Source organism: Peromyscus californicus, unplaced genomic scaffold, assembly GCF_007827085.1.
Source record: "Peromyscus californicus insignis strain IS unplaced genomic scaffold, ASM782708v3 Scaffold_6__1_contigs__length_162567912, whole genome shotgun sequence".
NCBI lineage: Eukaryota > Metazoa > Chordata > Mammalia > Rodentia > Cricetidae > Peromyscus > Peromyscus californicus.
The window spans coordinates 81,170,755-81,191,824 of record NW_026294584.1 but is presented as its reverse complement, the minus strand read 5'-3'; the positions used below and the strand labels follow the sequence as shown (position 1 = coordinate 81,191,824).

General features: G+C 43.5%; 1 protein-coding gene across 2 annotated transcripts in view; it reads left to right on the top strand.

Moving 5' to 3' along the window:
* Hpgds (hematopoietic prostaglandin D synthase) overlaps positions 1–20,412 on the top strand; it is a 35,020-nt gene extending 14,608 nt beyond the window's left edge. The window contains exons 3-6 of one of the 2 annotated variants that reach the window (XM_052719176.1): positions 2,728–2,820; positions 6,772–6,881; positions 15,379–15,477; positions 20,038–20,412. In XM_052719176.1, the coding sequence (XP_052575136.1) occupies positions 2,728–2,820; positions 6,772–6,881; positions 15,379–15,477; positions 20,038–20,202 (467 nt within the window). In that variant the 3' untranslated portion in view covers positions 20,203–20,412. The remainder of the gene's footprint in view (positions 1–2,727; positions 2,821–6,771; positions 6,882–15,378; positions 15,478–20,037) is intronic. The other variant, XM_052719177.1, reaches the window with a different exon arrangement.
* The last annotated feature ends 658 nt before the right edge of the window (positions 20,413–21,070 follow it).

Here is a 21,070-nt window from a genome sequence, read left to right as displayed (position 1 = left end):
TAAAAGGGAGGTTTATTTTGTGGGGTAACTTACAAGTGAAGGGATAGTTTACAGGGTCTGGGAAAGGTGTGGCGCAGTCCGGCGGTGTTCTCTGGAGAACTCTGCTTGGTCTACCTCCAGCGTCCAGGGTCCAGGAACCTAGAGAGCCCACGCATCAGGATCTCGGGTCTTCAGGGTCCTCCCTTGGCTCTGCCTTGTAGGCGTGACAGTTACCGAAGCCTCAATGGGGGTTGGAACTTCCAGAACAAAGCTGGAATAGCTACCCACTACAGCTCACTTACATACATGCAGGCAAGACACTCATAACACAAAAACTAAAATTAAGTAAGCCTTTTAAAGAGCAGTAAATTTATAAATCAATCTAATATGAGACAATGAGGGAGTGTAATGTGTAGTATCCCTGTAAACATTTTGTTATTGTTTGTTTTTCAATTGAGACGTTGTCCAAACTCGGTATCTAAAATGATCTGGAACTCATGATCCACCTACCTCACAAGTGCTAAGGTTGCAGGCATAATCCAGCACACTCAGTTTATGCAGTGTTGGGGATCAAACCCAGAGGCTTGTGTGGAGCCTGGTACATATTAGCAGGCACTCTACCAACTGAGCTCCATGCTCCCTGCATACACATGATTTTTACAACCAGTTCTTTAACTGATTTTATATTCAGTTTTCAAATCTACCAAACTGTGAAGACTGCAGTAGAGAATGTGGAGTTGTCTCTTTTAAGAAGAAATGTTTTGAGGGGTTTAGATAGCGCTCAAACAGTATAGTGCTTTTTGTTTTTAAATAATTCTTTATTGATTCTTTGGGAATTTCACATCATGCACCCCAATCCCTGCATATCTGCCCCTCATCCCTGCAGCATACTTCCCAAAAGAACCACCTCCAAGAAATTAATTCAAAACAAAACAAAACAAACAAAAAGCCACCTCGCTCCTCCGTCTTTCTAACACCTCTTCATCCATCCGAGTGGCATCGGGAGCTGCGGTCTGTCACACAGAATACCCTTTTGTACAATCAGCCACACCCACAAATGTTCATTGCAAAGAGTCTTTGGTCTGGTTCAAGGTGTCTGGCACACTGTCATCACCAGATCCTCACCAAAACTCCCCATACCCTGCTGTTGCCCCAGTCACGGAGATCCTGTGGTTGAAATCCGAGGACCCTGCTGAGCCGGCCCTGCCCTTCACTGGCCCTGGGATAGATAGCCCTGCCCCTCGATGGACACTGCAGCAGGAGAGCTGATCCCCGCCCCCGCCCCCCAACACACACACACACACACACACACACACAGGAGAGCCGGCTCTTGCACTGGGGAAAGATGGCCCAACTCCTCACCATTGGCTTGGGAGAGCTGGTTCTGTCCCTCACCTGAGGGAGGCAGTCCCAGTGGCCTGGACTGACCAGTTCAGCTACCATCCAGACCCACATCCTGGGCCTTGGGTTGGCCCACTGTCTTAGTTAGGGTTTCTTTTTCTTTCTTTTTTTAAAAGGATATTCTTTTTTTTTTTTTTTTTTTTTTTTTTTTTTTTTTTTTTTTTTTTTTTTTTTTGGTTTTTTCGAGACAGGGTTTCTCTGTGTAGCTTTGCGCCTCTCCTGGAACTCACTTGGTAGCCCAGGCTGGCCTCGAACTCACAGAGATCCGCCTGGCTCTGCCTCCCGAGTGCTGGGATTAAAGGCGTGCGCCACCACCGCCCGGCCCTTTTTTTTATTATTTATTGTGCATACAGTGTTCTGCTGGTATGTATGCCTGCCCGCCAAAAGAGGGCACCAGATTTCATTATAGATGGTTATAAGCCACCATGCGGTTTCTGGAAATTGAACTCAGGCCCTCTGGAAGAGCAGCTAGTGCTCTTAACCTCTGAGCCATCTCTTCAGCCCTAGGGTTTCTATGGTTGTGACAAAAACATCATGACCAAAAAGCAAGTTGGGGAGGAGTTTATTCAGCTTACACTTCATCACTTCTGTTCATCACTGAAGAAAGTCAGGACAGGAACTTAAACAGAGCAGAATCCTGGAGGCAGAAGCTGATGTAAAGGCCATGGAGGGGATCTGCATACTGGTTAGCTTCCCCTGACTTGCTCAGCCACCTTCTTATAGAAATCAGGACTGGCCGGGCGGTGGTGGCGCATGCCTTTAATCCCAGCACTCGGGAGGCAGAGCTAGGCGGATCTCTGTGAGTTCGAGGCCAGCCTGGGCTACCAAGTGAGTTCCAGGAAAGGCGCAAAGCTACACAGAGAAACCCTGTCTCGAAAAACCAAAAAAAAAAAAAAGAAATCAGGACCACCAGCCCAGGAATGGTACCACCCACCATGGGCTGGGCCATCCCCCATTGATCACTACATGAGAAAATGCCTTACAGCTGATCTCAAGGAGGAATTTCCTCAGCTGAGGCTCCTTCCACTGATGACTCTATAACTTGTGTCAAGTTGACAAACAAAACCACCCAGTACGCCCACCCTAACATCTACCCCATCTATGACCGGCTGGAGTGCATGGAGGGACTGGTCCTGTGAAACGATAACCACACAATCTCCATGATTTAGGGTAACAGTATAGTGCTTCTTAAAGTAAGCATATTTTTAAGTTTACAAATATATATGTATATATACTCTATATTTAAGACTTTCATGACTTTATAGGGTACCTTGTTTCAACTGTTCTGGCTTCTCTCACCATTCTTGGTTCAGCTCTGAAGTTAACTCTACATTTGGTCTGTTTTAGCTCTTCCATTTGGCAAAATCCCTGTTTTGGAAGTGGGAGGACTTACCCTTCACCAGAGTCTCGCAATAGCAAGATATTTGACTAAAAACACAGGTAATATACATATTTGTAGTTAAGGCTTTGGATAACTGAAAAAAATCATGATGTTTCTTTGATAATTGCTTAATAACTGTATTATTTAACTATAGTGCAATTAGCAATGGCTCCAGAGATTAAAACATTATAAATGTACCATCTACATCAGTAGTGCAATTAGGAATGGGTCTGGAGATTAGAACATTATAAATGTACCATCTACATCAGTAGAACTTTCTCCAAATGCTTTAGACAGCTGTTTTATTTTGCCATTTTATGTTTTTATATACAGGGTCTTACTACATATTCTTGGTTTGCCTACTATTTGCTATATAACCCACAGTGGCTTAAACCCTTGATCCTTCTATGACAGCCTACCCCATGCTTAGATGAAAGGCATGTGCTGTCACAGCAGGCCACATAGTCTCACTTTATATAGTGTCCTCCCCCTCCTGTATCACACCATATTGTCATCATGCTGTTTCTAGAATCTAGCTGGAAAATTGGATTGGCATGTCATGCTAGTGTTGAGTATTATGATTTAGACAAAAAAAATAGCCAGAAATACATACAGCACGTGAAGACTGGAACTTGTTGGACTGTTGGAGTTATGATTCAGTGCCTTTCATTCTGATCATGCTCAGAAGAATAGGAAGGTGGCATCCTCGCCTCCGCTGGCTGTCATCTGAGGCCTCCTTAGCTGGTGCACCGTGAGTGCGTGGAGGTAACAGAGATGGCCCCTGCCTTCTTCTCATCATGCTCCACTTCCTACTTCCCCTGTGGAGTCTCGCAAAGGTCCTAGTGAGGTCTGAGCTTGCTTTATCCAGAAGAGCTGCATTAGAGGATGGCATGGTTTCCAGGTGATTGGAATGGGTCTGCACTTGGCTGTGCTGAGGGGAGGTCTTTTGCTCCACCCCTTGGCATTCCTATAAATAGCCTTTTAGAAGAGACCGAAGGGGCTGGTGGATTAGGATCCAGGCCCTCCCAAGGCTATCCTGTGTTTCTATGTTTCTGTCCCCTCTATCCTTCTATCTAAATCTCTTATCCCTCACTCCTCAAGAGTACCCTAGGGGAAAATGTGGGAGTGGGTTTCCCACATTCCCCTCTCCTCTTCCCACTTTAATTAATTAATTTATTTATTAGTAAAAAAGCAACTTTGGGTTTCTTAAAGCCTTTTTGTTTTTAATTAACATGCTAGAATCACTATTTTCCACTTCCACCCTTTTCATCTCCCCCCCTCCCCCACCACACTGCTACCACCTTATGATCCAAGCATGCTGAGCACCCAAGTGACTCTTAATTATTAAGTTCCCATTTTAGGAACAAAGATGTTTATTTTAAACACATAAACAGGACTGGAGACTTAGCTCAGCATTAAAAGAGTACTTGTTGCTCTTGCAGAGGACCTGATTTTGGTTCCCACATTCACAAGGTGGCTCACATCTATCTGTAACTCCACTTCCAGGGGATAATGACTTCTGACCTCTGTGGGCACCAGGCTCACACATGGAAACATACTTACATGAGGGCAAAGAAGATGGAATATGTCTATGGAAGTTGGGCTTAGAAGAGAAAGGGGTATTTGAATCAAGCCTCAGAGGATACCTTGGGTCCCCGGTCCTCCACTCATAAGTGTATCAAGGTTTCCTCAGGGCTTCGGAGCATTCAGAGCACATACACTCTTCCTTGTTTCCAGACTTGATTCAGGAGGCTGGAGGAGGACCCTGCAAAGTTTAAAATTAAAATTAAAATTAAAAATTCCCCGATGGTGTTGTTGACAGAGGGACCTCACTTAGACTCACCAGATGTACAGCGTTACAAGTAGAGAGGAAAAGGCCCAAGAAAAACAAACAAAACCAAAACCTTCATATTTGCAGATTAGAGAAGGAGGGTTACTTAGCAAAATACACTGGTCATGATTAGAAAATCCAGGGTATGGACTTCCCTAACAGTTGTAGGTCGTTACCCAAAAGGGCAGCACACAGAGGCATGACTGTAGGACAGTTCTTCGGGGGATCGTTTGTTCTTGATTGGCCTGACTGCAGGACACACATTAAAGGATTTTGAAATAGTCCAGATGGCACCAAAAGGAGGAGTGTGGAGAACCTGAGAATGCATCCAGAACCTTTGTAGGGCTGTGCCACAGGGAAGGGCAAGAGAGCCCAATGGGCAGACTTTGTTATTCTCAGAGCACTGAGACACCCACTACCACTCCAGTCTTCTCCCTCTCTGTTCTACGCAAAGACCTTCCTCAGTTTGCAATACCCCTTACCCTATCAGGTTTACCAGCCTGGGAGGCAGCAATGCAAGGAGTCTCTTTCAATGCGCACTGGACGACTCACAGTAGGAGCCAGGCCCTCCTGGAATGAAAAAAGAATAGTCGGTTTGAGGTGTGGTGTCTAGTAATTTGATGCCGGAAGTTCAGGAGGAAAAACAGCTCCAAATATTTGCAAAGGGGCCTGAGAGATGTCTGTTGTTTGGAAGGAGGGATGTCCACAGAGGCATTAACTGCCCCAAAGTAACAGCTAAAGCCTGGAACATAGAAGTCAAACCAGGGCTGGGGGAGAGGGAGGGACCTGTGACAAGCTTTTTCAGGTTAGTGAGGAAAGTCAATCTGTGGAAATCACACGTGAAGTTACAAGTACATGAAGCAAGCAAGTTCCTTCACCCTGAACAGCTTCACTAAGGCTTTGTTTATATTAGCCATGCATCATCAGCCTGAAGTTCCTTAGGCTTAGTAATTTAATACAGTTACACAAAAGCAGTCAGTTTTACAAGACTTTCATACTGAATCATTTCAAATTGACACTAGTGAAGGAAAGTTGAGAAAGATCAATGACTTAGAAGAAAAATATTTAGAAATTACTAGAAAAAAAAGATTAACAAATGAGTGAAAAAATATAAGGACAAAAATCACCAGCCACTGTTTACTCTTTTTTTCTACTGAAAGCTTTGAATATCTTGTAAACTGGGGCTGGAGAGATGGCTCAGCAATTAAGAGCACTGGCTGCTCTTCCAGAAAACCCAGGCTGCCTTCCCAGCACCCATAAAGGCAGCTCACAACTGTCTGTACCTCTAGTTCCAGGAAAGCCAATGCCCTCTTCCGAACTGCTGGCGTATGGTGCATACAAGCTGACAAAACACCCGTGCACATAAAAATTAAAATTGAAAAATTATCTTAAGAATCTTGAAAGGTTTTGTAAGGTTTTTTTTATTTTTATTCCTAATTTCTCTTTTGTTAAACTCCGGAGGTTCTTGAGCCTTGTCTTGCCTCTGAAAAGAAATGTTTCAATTCGAAGGGAATGTTGCTTCTAGGAAGAACATGCCTTGCAACAAACAGAGACAATGTATCTCAGCCTCAGACCGTTTAAGCACCGTGGGCATCCAACCATCAAGAGCCGGAGCTCCCAGGATTCAGCTACAGTTGCCAGCAGTACCTCCTAGCTAGCTTTGTGGTGAGATGCTTGTAAGTCAGTACCTTGACTCAGCCTTGCCTGGCTCTCAGTCGTGGCATTTTGTTGTCCCAGGGTTAAGACATTCTATCATTTTTTTTTTTTTGGTTTTTCGAGACAGGGTTTCTCTGTGTAGCTTTGCGCCTTTCCTGGAACTCGCTTTGGAGACCAGGCTGGCCTCGAACTCACAGAGATCCGCCTGGCTCTGCCTCCCGAGTGCTGGGATTAAAGGCGTGCGCCACCACCGCCCGGCCATTCTATCATTTTTAAAGTTGAAACTTTATGGTGAAAACTGGGGCCAGATTTTCCCCAGACTTTTTAAAGCTGTGTAAAGAAGAATAAGGCAAAAACTTCTAGAGTTTTCTCCTAGCTCTACCACCAACCTGTCTTCTGCCTCAAGACTGTTTTACGCTGTTTGGATTTTCTAAAGTATTACTATGTTGCCTAGTTGACACATTAATAGTGAATTAAATTGAGCATGTTGGTAGATACAAAATGGCCTCTTTCTATCCCATAGATTTGGCTGGCAAGACAGAGTTGGAGCAATGTCAAGCTGATGCGGTTGTGGACACACTGGACGACTTCATGTCTCTTTTTCCATGGGCAGAGAAAAATCAAGATGCAAAAGTAATGCAATAATCTTACTATCATATGGTTATCATAGTTATATGGTTAACCCTGGATCACCCCCAGACATTGCATTACAGGGCTTTAAAAAGTTATTTTTAATCTATGTAATATGTAATATTACATATATATAATATGTACTTTAGAAAATGAAGTTGTACTGAACTATAAGGCCAGGTCAATGATTTCCTGCCATACTTTGTGCTAACCCCACCTCAAATACTTTTTAAAAGTGTCTGTGCATGTGAACCTTTGAGAATGTATGTGTGCCATATACATGTGGGATCCTGCAGAGGCCAGAAGAGGGTTTGGATTCCCTGGAATCAGAGTTCCAGATGGTTGAGAGCTGTCATGTGGGTACTAGGAACCAAACCCAGGTCCTCTGCAGGAGCAGTAAGTGCTTTTACCCACAGAACCATCCCTCAGGCCCAACAGATCCAGTTTATAATGCTTTCTGCTCTTTTCTGGGGACAAACACACCTTCACCTTCCTGTCTTCCATTCTTCCTTTTCTTCTTTCTTTTTAAAAGTTTATTTTGCGTGCGCATGTGTACTGTGTATATAGCCACGCAAGGCGTGGCATGGCTATGGGGGTCAGAGCACAGCCCGCAGGAGTCAGCTGTCTCCTTCTACCATGTAGGTCCCCGGGATTGAACTCACATCAGCATGTTTGGTGGCAAGCATTTTTACCTACTAAACCATCTCACCAAGGAGCGCTTTCTCTCTCTCTCTCTCTCTCTCTCTCTCTCTCTCTCTCTCTCTCTCTCCCTCCCTTAGAAACAGTGTCTCATTGTGTAGACTACAGAATATGTACTATCATATCTCTGTAGCATAGACAAATATAGTTTGATTTAGCAGTTTTAGACAATTCTTATAGACCTCTTACGGAATCTGTAAGAATTTTTCTCTTTCTCCCTCTTTTTATTAGACAGTTTTTTTGTAGGCGAGGCTAGCCTCTAACTCATCTTCTATGTAGCTGAGGATGACCTCCAACTCCTGGTCCTCCCCAGTGCTGGAATTACAGGAGAGCACCACCACATCTAGCTCAGAATTTCTCTCTTCCTGTGTCATCTTCTCTGCCTCTTTTCCCCTAAGCTCTCAACACGGTGATATCAAGATCTTCGAGCTAGACTAATATTCCATGATTATGTAGCTTTGCATATGCAAATACAAACTGTACATGGTAGTGTATTTCAGTAATGCTTCCTTTCTTATTTTTTCTCCTCAAAATCAGTAACTGTGTTTTTACTTTTGCCTAATTCCTTTTACTTTTTTTTTTTCTAGAAACTTTCCACACTGGTAGAATTTCCCTCAAAGTCAATGACATCAGCCTGCCTTCTCTTTCAGTGATTCTGGGTGCGGTTGCCTCTCTGGCACTTTGCTGAGCTCTCTGGCCTGGAGGCCTCCCCTGCCCTGCAGCTCTGGGGATTTCTACAGAGCTATTGTCTCAGGCCTTCCTGCTACCACTGTCCCAGCCAGGCCCTTTCTTCTGGGGTTGGCTCTTGTTTCCAGGGTGATGCCCACTTTCTTATATACGTCACTGTATTTTTTTTTTATATATAGCATGTCCTCTGGGACTTCAAAGATTACTATCACTAAGAGAAGGTGCAGTGGTAACAGGACTTCACCGTGTGTCACTGCTTCCGTAAGGCTTGGTTTCCCCACACACGGCATACACTTACCATCCTGAGGCTTTGATTAACATCCTGACTGTTTCTTTGACCCTTTCCTGGTTCAGCCTCTTGTTTCATGCTCTTGTGTTTGTGAAACAGTCCACCAATAGCTTTACTGATCACAGGAAGTCAAAAGCTTGATGCTTTATTGGTTTGCAACTTTTTTCCATTTAATTTTCACCTGGTTCCATAGTTGGGTTGAAGTTTTGGTTAGTTTTTCGTCTGGGGTTTGTCAACCTGACACAAGTTAGAATCATCTGAGAGGAAGGAACCACAATTAAGAAAAGGCCTCATAAGATTGGATTGTAGGCAATGCCGTGGGCATTTTCTTAACTAGTGACTGATGGGGAGGGCAGGACTGGTTGTGGGTGGGGCTATCCCTGAGTAGGTGGTCCTGGGTTCTATATGAAATCAGGCTGAGGAAACCATAGGAGTAAGCTAGTAAGCAGAAGTCCTCCACTATTTCAGTTTCTGCTTTAGTTCCTGCTATCAAATTCCTGCCTTGACTTCCTGTCCTGACTTCCCTCAGTGGCAGAGTGTAACCTGAGAGTTGTAAACTGAGGTAAGCCCTGTCCTCCTATGTTGTTTTTGGTCAGAGTGTTTACCACAGCAACAGAACCCCTAAGAGAGTTGGGTAAGGAATTCTATGTTGCAAGCAATATTTCACTAGCATTTGAAGACACTACAGCCCCTTAGCTGGTGACAAGTTTAAGCCAATCTAATTATTTTTTCTAGAGTTCTAAATCCTTAGAATGATGAGTTTTGCTGTATATCGTGGCACACACCTTTAATCCCAGCACTCTGGAGGCAGAAGCAGGTTGATCTCAATGAGTTCCAGGTCAGCCTGGTCTACACAGGAAGCTCTGGACCTGCCAAGACTACATATTGAGAGCCTAGCTCACAAAATAAGTACACAGAGAGATAAATATAGAAATAGAAAAGAAAGAAATAGAATGGTGAGTCTGGGCACCAACTTGTCTCTTTCTTGTGTGTATCTGAGTGCACATATGTGCTCACATGCTGATGTGAGCCAGAGGTCAATCCATGTCCAGTTGCTTCCACAATCCTTCCCCAGCTTACTTATTGAGACAGAGATGCTCATTGAATCTGGAACTCACTAATCCAGCCTGACTGATAGGTCAACAAGCCCACACACCCTCCCATTTCTGCTCTACAGTGCTGGGGCTACAGCTATGTGTTAGAGAGCCTGGTTTCTCCATGGGCATTAGGCACCTGTAGTGGTTTGAATAGGAATGGCCCTCACAGACTCCTGTGTTTGCATACTTGGTCAATAGGGAGTGGTGCTATTAGAAATGTAGCCTTGTTGGAGGAAGTGTATCACTGTGGGGTGGGCTCTGAGGTCTCATATGCTCAAGCTATGTCCAGTGTGACACACAGTCTCCTTTGCTGCCTGTGGATCAATATGTAGGACTCTCAGCTCACTCTCCAGCATCACGTGTGCCTGCATATTGCCATGCTTCTTGCCATGACAAAATAATAACTGTAAGCCAGCCTCTGTTAAATGTTTTCCTTTATAAGAGATGCCGTCGCTGGGCAGTGATGGTGCACACCTTTAATCCCATCACTCGGGAGGCAGAGCCAGGTGGATCTCTGTAAGTTCAAAGCCAGCCTGATCTACAGAGTAAGATCCATGACAGGCACCAAAACTACACAGAGAAACCCTGTCTCGAAAAACAAAAAACAACAACAAAAAAGAGATGCCATGGTCATAGTGCCTTTTCACAGCAATAGAAACCCTAACGAAGACAGAACCCAAGCTCAAGTTCCCATGCTTCAGCAGCAAGCATCTTATCAATCCTCCCAGCCTAGCACTGTTTTGTTTGGACCCATTCAGCCTGAGACTCTGTTTGAAAAAGTTAAGAAATATCCTTAAATTCTTTTAAAATTCCTTCACTATCCTCTCCCCATTTTATTTGTGTATTTGTTTATTCTTTTTGTCACACGGAACCCTTGTGGTCAAGAGGCTGTGATCTTTTCTACCTCCCATTTTCTGCTTTTTTGCTTTCAGAAGGACATCCTCAACCAGAGTTCTACATTTTCACCTTTTAAATAGAATATCTTTTACATCTTGACAATTTCATACACGTATGCAACGTATCTTGACCATGTCTGCTGCCTCCCACTCCACTGGACACTGCCTGACACAACTCTAGATTCCTTTAGTGTAGTGCTTTGTTTTACTCATGCGGGGATTTCATTTTTATTTTATGGATATAATGTCATCTGCCCACCCAGTGCTCGTCTGTGCAAAGCTGCTTCACCTCCAGGTTGCTAAAGTCCCTCTCAGGGGTTAGGTCATCCTCTGAAATCCATGGGAGGCTGCAGGACTGTGGTTCCTGCGAAGCTGTACATGTGCAGATAGTTTATTGACTTTGAATGTTACTTTACTCTTTTGGGTTCTTCCAATGTCTCCAGCTCAGTGTCTGCTGCTGCAATAGGAAGGGTGCCCAGAGAAAACTGTGATCTAGACACAGTGGGAAGAGACACATGGTGGCTTCAGATTTTATTGCTCAGTGTGAACATACTCATCCCATTCTTTTAGTCTTAATACATTTTTCACGGTACCCTCTGTCCAGGAAGCTATTTTAGCCCCTCGAGCCCCCTGTAGAGAAGGATAGGATCATGTCCGTTAGCCCGAAATGAAGACAAAAGCTCTTGAAACTGTTCCCCACCAGTTCTCGTTTCCACCAGTCTCAGCTTCCTGCCCTCTCAGTTCCACGCCGTGGCCTGACTAAACATAGGGTCAGTTTCTGGCTTTCCCGTGCCAGTTCACCCACTCGCCTTTACAGCTTCAAACTCCTTTGCTCTCATCCTCTCTCCTCTTTTCTACCTCCATATAGGTTTCATCTTGTAAAGCATGTACACTATGATTGAATTGGGATGGAAATAAGCTTGTGTATAAATGTCACACCCATCACCTTTATCCAATTTCTTTATCCCAGCCCTCTAGTTGCTTCCTTTGGGATACTTGCCACAATCTCATCTTAAAATGCACTTGTCACATGACTCCTTCAACAGGAAGTGTCACCATGACAATAACGGACTTTAACCAACTGACGCAGTGCCCTCTAATGGCAAAAACTGTTCACTGAATTATTGCCAGGACCCTGCATTATCAGATCCTACCGCCAGGGGCCGCTCTCGTCCCCTTGACGTTATCTCCAGTGGAGAGAAAGGCATTTATTTCCTTGTCATGCTATCGCTATCTTTTGAGATGAAGAAGCAGCCAGAGTAGTTTGAGAGGTGCTCAGAGTCAGACAAGTGTAAGAATGTGACCTGAGACCACCTGGGAAGACTCCGGAACCCATGGCCTGATCACACAGAGCGTGACTGCTACAGCAGGAGTAAGTCTGTGGAACTGCCACAGGGCTGATTTCCCAGGTGAGAACAGAAAGCCTCAAGTGTGTAAACACCTTGGGTTCAGGTGTTTAGATGGAAAGTACTGCGAAAGGAATGCAAGCCATGGTCACTCTCAGACTGCACGGTCTTAACTCCGGGGTGTGATGTCACAGTACCAGCAGCTGCCCTCAACACTGGGTATAAATAAGAATTCTAAATTAAAGGGACAGCCCCAAGTTTTAAAAGCCACAGCCCAGAACAACCAATGTGACTCTCATCCTTTTACTCAAACACCTGCATTCTAAATACTTTTTACATAGTTAGGATCTTGATTGGAGATATTTGGACATATTTTATATAAATTAGGGATATTAGCAGAAAGGAGAGAGAGGGAGGGAGGGAGAGAGGGAAAGAGGGAGGGAGGGAAGGAAAGAGGGAGAGAGGGAGGGAGAGAGAGAGAAGAGCACAAAATATTGAAAATCTCAGCTTTGATGACATAAAGGTAAAAAGACTTTTTCACATAATATATTTAGGCTCTGGAGTTTGGTGATGGTTTGAATCAGATTGCCTTCTTACCACCAACAATTCCCTTTTCGCGGTTCGAACTCTTTGAGAGTGAAGTACAGATAAATGGGACTCTCCTTCGAAGCATGTTGAGAGCATTCGGTGACAGTGTATATAGATATGACAAGGTGGAAAGTGTTTACTAAACATCAGCTATTATTAAGATGCTATAGAGTGCTAATTTGCTCTTATATTTGTCAGGCGTGACATCTATTTTATGTATTGTTATAAACACACAGACAAATACATCATGCTCCCCAATATAAAAAGAAAGTGTATAAAGATTTTTGTCCAGTGTGCCAAAGACCTCACTGCTAGGCAGTCTGCCACCATCTTGGCTTGCCTTGTTCTATTTTCTGTCTTTTTGTGGCTAAGGATCCATGACTCAGGACACATCCCAGAGGAGAGTATCTCTGGCCATTGGTGATAAAATACTCCAGCTTTGTGAGTAACACAGTGGTCAATGCTCTTACATATCTCAAACCGGGTTCAGAAGACATAGAAACTCAGGTTCAGGAACAAATTATGCAAAAGAAAATGTTCCCGAGGCACTGATAATAGCTACGGACGACGCAATCAACAAAAAGTTTCCGTTTTGCGTGGTTTGGGCTGCAGGGTCCGTTGCTGCCACCTTGTGGTGAGGTGGTAATTTCAAACTCAAAATAACTGCGGTGAGATGGTAGGTAGTACCAACATTCTTTTTGGTGAGACCGGGTCTTGTCATGCAGCCCAGACTGGCCTTGCAGTTCTCCAGCCAGCCCCTGCCTCCACAGTGCTGGGATTACAGGTGTGGGCTGCCACACAAGTATCACTGAAAATATTGTCATTATATGTGCTCGAAGAAATGCAAGAGGTACAACAACCGCTAATATTTCTGTATTTGTGCTAAAAGCCCACTTTCAATTTGAAAGGATTAAATGAAACACTGTGTCTCTGAACATTCGTCACTAGGACTGCCCTTGAATTTATTATGAGTATTTATCATTTGGCGACCCAATGTGTCTACAGTTGTTTCCTTGCCTGAAAAGCAGTGTGGAGGTGGGAGATACACAGAACAGAGGTAATCCTTATGTTCTGACTTCAACACCAAATGGCATGGATAGTGAGAAACAGACAACCTTTAACATCCTTCTCAAGCACAAAACCTAGCTCACAACCTTCCTGAAGGACAACCAGAAATTTCTTGTTCCTTCAAGTCCAAGAGTGGCCACCTAGAATGAACAGGAAACTTACGGGGCTACACACACACACACACACACACACACACACACACACACCCCTAAAAAGAAAGGATGCAATTGTTAAATTTCTTCTTTCTGTTATTTGAAAATGAACCTTAAGAAGTGATTACACTACGTGTAGTAATTTAAATTTTATTAGTTGGAAATAATCCAACAAATTATAAAGAAAATCTGAGCTAAAGAAGTGATCACTGATTTGGGTATTATAAATTTTTATTTGAACCCAACAGTGTGGATGTGACCATTGGAAAGTACACATGGCCTTCACAAAGCTTTCTGGCAGCCAGATCCTGCCTAGAAGCTCCCTACTGTGTGTACTTGTCTAGAAGATCCAGGCTAGCCTTGACTAATTAATGTTCATATCAGACATAAACTAACCCCGAAAGTGTTATTCCAGAGCAGCTCTTTGTTGTTGCTAGTGTTCGTTTTATTTTGTGAGACCGAGCCTTGGTATGTTGCCCAGAACTTACAGTCCTCAGCCTCCCAGGGAGATGAGTTCACAGGTGGCACCACCAGGTCCAGAAAGCACACACACTTCTCAGCAAGAAAGAGGCTATGAATAAATTACTTGGTCTTCAGACTCAATAAAACAAATATGTAATAAAGGAGGCATCTGTTTTACAGGTGCCACGCATTTCTCTTCCTTTCTCAGGATAGTATTTGCTTATAGCACTTCACTTATCAAAAGGACAGGGTTGGTGTGTCCTATGTATGACGTGCATGGCACACAATGCTCATGCTAAGGCGCCATGGGTGTTGTGACTCATCATGGCCGATTATACCCATTAGGTGTGATAATGAAGGGAGAAACACAAATTGAGTGTCCAGCCTCACAGAATGCAGCACATCTACTTCCCTTCAGTTAAGATACATAGCTTTAAGGGTCCTGTGTTAAAAGTGGACTTCAGGAATCTCAAAATACAATTATCTTTCATTACAATAAACTAAGATGAAAGCTCATGGGGCTTTCTCATAAAACCAAAATCCCATTTACCATGACTTGCCTACGTACCTCTTGGAGTATTTACTAAAGGCCGCCACATCAACACCCCACAGAGACACTTGCTCATCATTGTTTATGGTGGCACTGTTCGCATTAGACAAATGATAGAAACTACCTGTCTAAAATACTGGAATGAATGCAGAAAATGTGGTGTGTGTGTGTGTGTGTGTACAGATAAATACATGTATATAAAATGTTTGTATGAAAATTTCCTGTGAAACATAATACCACAGGCAATGAAAGTACATAATGAAACTGGTGACAAAAATATTTTAAAATGAGTAATAGGATTGGTGAGATGGCTCAGAATGCTGCTATGCCAGAGGACCTGGGTTTGATCCTTGTGACTCCCATGGTAGAAAGAGGGAACTGACTCCTGAAAGTTGTTTTCTGGTTTCCATACAGGCTCTGTGGCACATGTATGCACACAACACACACACACACACACACACACACACACACACACACACACACACACACACACACAAGTGTAATTTTAAAACTTGAGTAATAAATGACTGAGTCAGGCATGGGTCTCTATCAGATCATAACTATGAAGAAACAAATGCATAGATAACTATTTTCATTCCTTCTACCTTGCTGCTCAAATTATACTTGTTTTTCTCACCATTCACAAGGATGTCTGCTCTCTTCTAGGAGCAGACGTTCAAGGAGTTGCTCACATGTCATGCACCTCTTCTTCTGAAAGATTTGGACACATACTTAGGGGACAAGGAGTGGTTTATTGGTAATTATGTGAGTACATTTTATTGTTAAAAATATCAGCAATTATATTTAGATAAGATGATAAACTAAAAACTTACTGAGCGAAACGTTATTCTAGCCAGGCATTGCCGGGGGCCCAGTCTCAGCTCGGGTTCAGGTCCTGAGATGGGGAAGGGTTGTCGGTGCAAGGAAAACTTCTGACCAAGTGGATTGCACTCATGTGGCCCAGAATAGCTGAGGCCATTTTTAGTTATATTTAAACAGAGTTTTTCTTACCATCGTTACCTGAACAGCTTTATTATTGGCTTCTATTTTTTACATTAAGAAATACATCACAACCTAAGGAGTACGTTGTGATCATTATGAAAGTCCCCATTGTTCCCCTTTATGCTTCCCCAAACACACTTTCCCATCCCCTGCATAGCCTTATTCTAGACACAGAGTTCAGCATTTTTGCAGGCTTAACTAAATATCGAGGCAGACACATCCTGCTTTCGCAGCACAGCTACTGAGGTTACAAAGTTAAAAAGTAATGGACATGGCACGGTGCTTGAAGGACAATAATATTCAATCCCAAACAATTCTTTCATGTCTGCAAGATATGCTTTTATACAGCTACCTTTTCTACGTGAGGGTCCCATGTCTCATTCTCTCTGTGAAAGGCAGACCTTGATAAAGCACTCTTTTCCCATCTCACTACACCATACTTCTTCCAATATTAGCTCCTTTGGATGAAAAAGATGGATCTATCTATCTCACATTTTGCATTTTATTTTTTTCCTCTTGGAGCATACCAGATCCTACCAAAGATTCTTTGCTTGGTGTCTAGGGAACTTACTCTCAACAGTTGGCACTATATATGTATTCCTGAGGCTTTTTCCCATATTCTGTGTATGCATGCCCTGCTCTCCTTTCCAGAACTGTGAGACATGGTTAATGTTCCAAGTGTTGTTTTCTCACATGTACCTAACTGTCTCTGTTGAGTCAGAAAAATTCCCAGGATTGGAAGTTGTAGTTAGTAACTCCAGATAAGAAATTTGAGAAGCATTAGCCCCCTGTTAAATTCTTAGGGAAAATATTTGAGAAAGAGCAGAATTTCCAGGGAAAATTACCACTATTGCATGTGTGACTGATAAAGTAAAACTAAAACAGCCCAAAGAATCACCAATATAACGAGAGAGAGAGAGAGAAAAAAAAAACCTGCAAGCTGCACGAATATCACAAATTCCTATGCTGTCCCGCTGTCCTGTGGACTACTGGAACTTGCCAAGTGAGAGTCCGTTTCCACGGATGCCTTGCCCAGGGGAAACCCACTATTCAGGTAGTCATATGCTGCTCCGAGACCAAGCTGCACAGCTCCCGACAAGGGATGATAGTGCATACCTGGCATCCCAGCACATGGGAAGCTACCTAGCAAGTTTAAGGCCAGCCTGGGCTACATAAGCCCTTGTCTTAAAAAGGAAAGAAGAAAGAATGGGGTGGCAGATAACTATAGTAGAGAGAGAGAAAAAAATATTAAACTTCTCTAAACTAATTTTGTACACAGATCTGATCTAGAGTCATGAAGTACTTTATATAGTTATATTCAATAATTTTTAAAAGTTATCTTAAGAATCAAAAGGGAATAAATCTATATCACATGCATCAGAGTACATAAATGCTACTTATTTCATTATTTTATGCACATGTGTGCACATGTGCACATTTGTGTGGGGATCTGTGTGTGTATGATGTGGGGGCCAGAGGTTGACTTCAGACATTGTTGCTCAGACACTGTCCACCTTGTTGTCTGTCTGAGACAGGATCCCTTACTCTCCTGGAGCTCACCAGTCAGGAGAGGCTAGCTGGCCTGTGAGCCTCAGGGCTGTTCTTGCTTGGGTCTCCCCAGTGCTGGGATCACAAGCCTTCGACACCACACCCAGCTTTTGTACATGGATTCGAGGGCTCAAACTCAGTTCCTCACAGCGCTGGCACAGCAAATGCTTTACCAACTGAACTATCTCCTCAGCCCCTGACTGAGAACTACCTTTAACGCAAGGCACTGTAATCTGACTCATGCTAGGAATCTCAGAAAAGCAAGCCCACACACTATTTTCAGTAGAACTATGTGGCTGCACTCCTGCTGAGCTCCTGGCCTGGCTCCAACAGTGACAGAACTATTAGCAGTTCTGGGCACCGTTGGTATTGTCTTAATGATATTATGATTTGTACACTGGAGTGCAGTAATCAGAAATCACACTGATGTTACTAAGAATCAGGATCTTTGGTGTAGGAGAGGAGACAAAGATAATCCAGTCATCATGAGTACTCCTCATACCCAGATTCTGGTCTCCTAAATACTGAAAGGAACTGGGGATTTGTGGACAAATGACTTATTCTTGATTTGAGAAAAGAAATATTTAATGAGTACTTTTTCCTACTAGAAGCAAATGAATTACCATTTGTAATTGTTTGTATCAAAAGGATTCGGAAGGCAGCCTGAGAATGACTAGAGATGGAGCAATGCAGGTTTAAATATTCATTAACAGCAGCAAATTCAAACAAGTCAAAACAAACAGAGGAACTTATGATCACCTCTGCCATATCCAAACATATGACACAACCCCACCCCCAACCAAGCTCCTTGCTTGCTATAGAGACAGAACCCATCATGAAAACTCCCAAGAACAGACACCAATGTAAGAGGCTTGTTTCCCACCTTTCCTATGAAGGCAGTACACGTTTCTCATCAGAAAAGTACCCTAGTCATAAATAAAGAGAGGATTAGACTCGACATCATCACTTTCCAACCCTGAAGAAGCAATGGACCTAGCCAGTGGCCACCAGAAGCCACCCATATCACAGAGAGATGATGGCCAGATGCTACAGGCGGGCTTTCAGAGCAGGAACATACTCCACCCAAAGCAAATCTAACTGACCTCAGTGCAGTGGTGGGTGGGGTTTCCCAGCCTTTGGGGCTAGTGTGTATGAAAGATAAGAAAAAGGGCTTGGGTCTGTGGCCTCGGTGGCTCTGAGCAGTCTACCTGGTCCCTACATCTCCTCAGCCTCCATCACACTGCACAGCCCTTCCCTTCCTCCCACTTGCCTTTTCTAGACTCTCCCTTCCCTATTTCCTGGGTATTTCTAGGAACTGATTTTTTTTTTTTATTCCTATTAAAATCCCCTTGTCAACCACCTCCATCCCCATTCTCTGTTCTTCTGAACGAGACACATCACACTCCCAGGTAAATAATGGCTGCTAAGCTTGGCTTGTCTGGACGCTTGGCTTAAATATACATCACCTCTTAGAGGGTCCCCTGCCTGTGTGAGTCACTCCACTTTTCCTTCATCACCTGTTTCACTGTGTGTCTGAGTGCTTTCTTCTAAAACAAAATCCCAGACTAGGGATGAGGTTTAGCAGTGTTTGAAGGCTCTGAATTTGACCCACAGCACTACAAACAAACAAACAAGTCTGCATTAGAGGAGAACAATGCATCCCAGCTTGTTCTCTGCCATCCCCAACACCTAGATGTGGGTATGACACACAGTAGGTAATTAAATATTCTTAGCTGAACTGTAAATCTTCTGAGCAGCAATTTCTCTTAGATGACTGCAAACTTGTGAAATACCAGCAACCAGCTCTAGTAAATTATGGACACACAAGCAAGTTTAGTCCACATTTAAATTCCACGTTGAATCTGGGCTTGGGGAAACATGCTACAATACCAGGCAGCCTGGTCTCCAGAGGGAGTTCCTGTAAAACACGCTACAGTGTCAGACTGTCTCCCAACAACAAAAGCTAAAAAGTGAACAAAGCAAATTTCACTCTGCTAATGTGATTCTGGAACCCATGGACCACTCCACAGACAAAGCTCAACAATGGAGAACACTCAGCTGACCGAGGCCTAAGGCAGGCTGTACCCTTCACCTTTGCCAGCTTCAGTATTCCATTAAGGGCCAGATAGCCATGCAGTTACTTGTCTTGATGTGATGCAAAGATAATGGATTTTACCCACATCTTTTCCTTGGAATTATAGACCCTGAAGGGATAACCTGTACACTATTTATTCCCTTATACCTTAAAACACAAAGAAACAAGGTAGACAACAGAGTGGAATAACCACAGATCCCCAAACAGGATTATTTGCAGGTGTGGAATTGTCAGTGGTGACATACAAAAAAAAGCACACACTCTTCTCTATTACAAGAGTTAAATATGTACACTGGGCACGTGCACACCTGGACTGAGCCTGCTTTGTCCTACACAGGACTTTGGGAACAGGTGGGAATCTATGAGTTAGATCAAGTGAAAATGTAGTGTCAGATAGGTGGAGATGGGACATGGCTTCCCAACAGTGTAGCACTGGACTGCATGCCGTGAGCTGCCTGCCTCAGGCACCTATACACGTCACAGACAGTACCCCTCAGTGTCCCCCGGGGAACTGCATTGCTTGTCACTTTCTAATTTTATCACACACAGTCAGCTTTCGTACTAACAAAGAGTTGTTTTGAAACTGAAAGGAAATGTTTCTTGATACTATGAAGTTCACTTTTGGAATGCTGATAGCTTTTTTTATATTCAATAGCAAGTCTTTGCTTTCTTTTAAGCAGGTCACCTGGGCAGACTTCTACTGGGATATCTGCAGCACCACACTTTTGGTTTTAAAGCCTGACTTGTTGGACATCCACCCCAGGCTGGTGTCATTGCGGAAGAAAGTCCAAGCTCTTCCTGCCATTGCTGCCTGGGTACAGAAGAGGCCACAGACCAAACTCTGATGCGGGCACAGCACCAGATGAGAGCGACATCAGCCTGCCAGATGATCCGCACACTTCTTACTACCACTAAACTCTGTTGTATTCTGCTTGCTATGATTCTTTTTGTCGTTTCTGTAGGCATTTAGTTTACAGCATTTTCTTTTTTCGGGACTTTACAGTTTTTATAATTGAAACAGTTCATAATACATATTGCTTTGCGTTGACTATCAACATGCATGGATGCTTTAGTTAAAATACTAGTAGTTTCCTGGCTAATGTGTCAATTACCACAGCATTTTAGCTAAGAAATCATGTGAAATACAGATTTTGCAAGTAGATCTTCAATCAACAAATTGCTACACTAAAAAACAATGCCTATGATGCTCAGTGGCTAACCATGTCACTGACCACCATTGTACATGTTATTCAGGTATACACCAAAGTGTTTGTTTCCCAAAAATACTCATTTGTCTGGCATATCATAAACTGAGTACTAAAAAGGGGGAACTCATAAAGATCAAAAAGTACAGCCAAGGAAAGTGATGTTGGAGCTTAATTCAAACCCAACAGAAGCGGAGTTACAGAAAAAGCTGACTGTGAATTCAGCACTGCCACAATTTAGAAGGCTGTAGACAAAGGGGCTTCATCAGCTCACTGACAAAGAAAGGGGGTGTGACAAAGAAAGTTAGGTGCCCAGAGACAAGGGACAGTGGGTTACAATAGACCTTCGCAGCCGGGCGGTGGTGGCGCACGCCTTTAATCCCAGCACTTGGGAGGCAGAGCCAGGCGGATCTCTGTGAGCTTGAGGCCAGCCTGGTCTACAAAGCGAGTTCCAGGAAAGGCGCAAAACTACACAGAGAAACTCTGTCTCGAAAAACCAAAAAAAAAA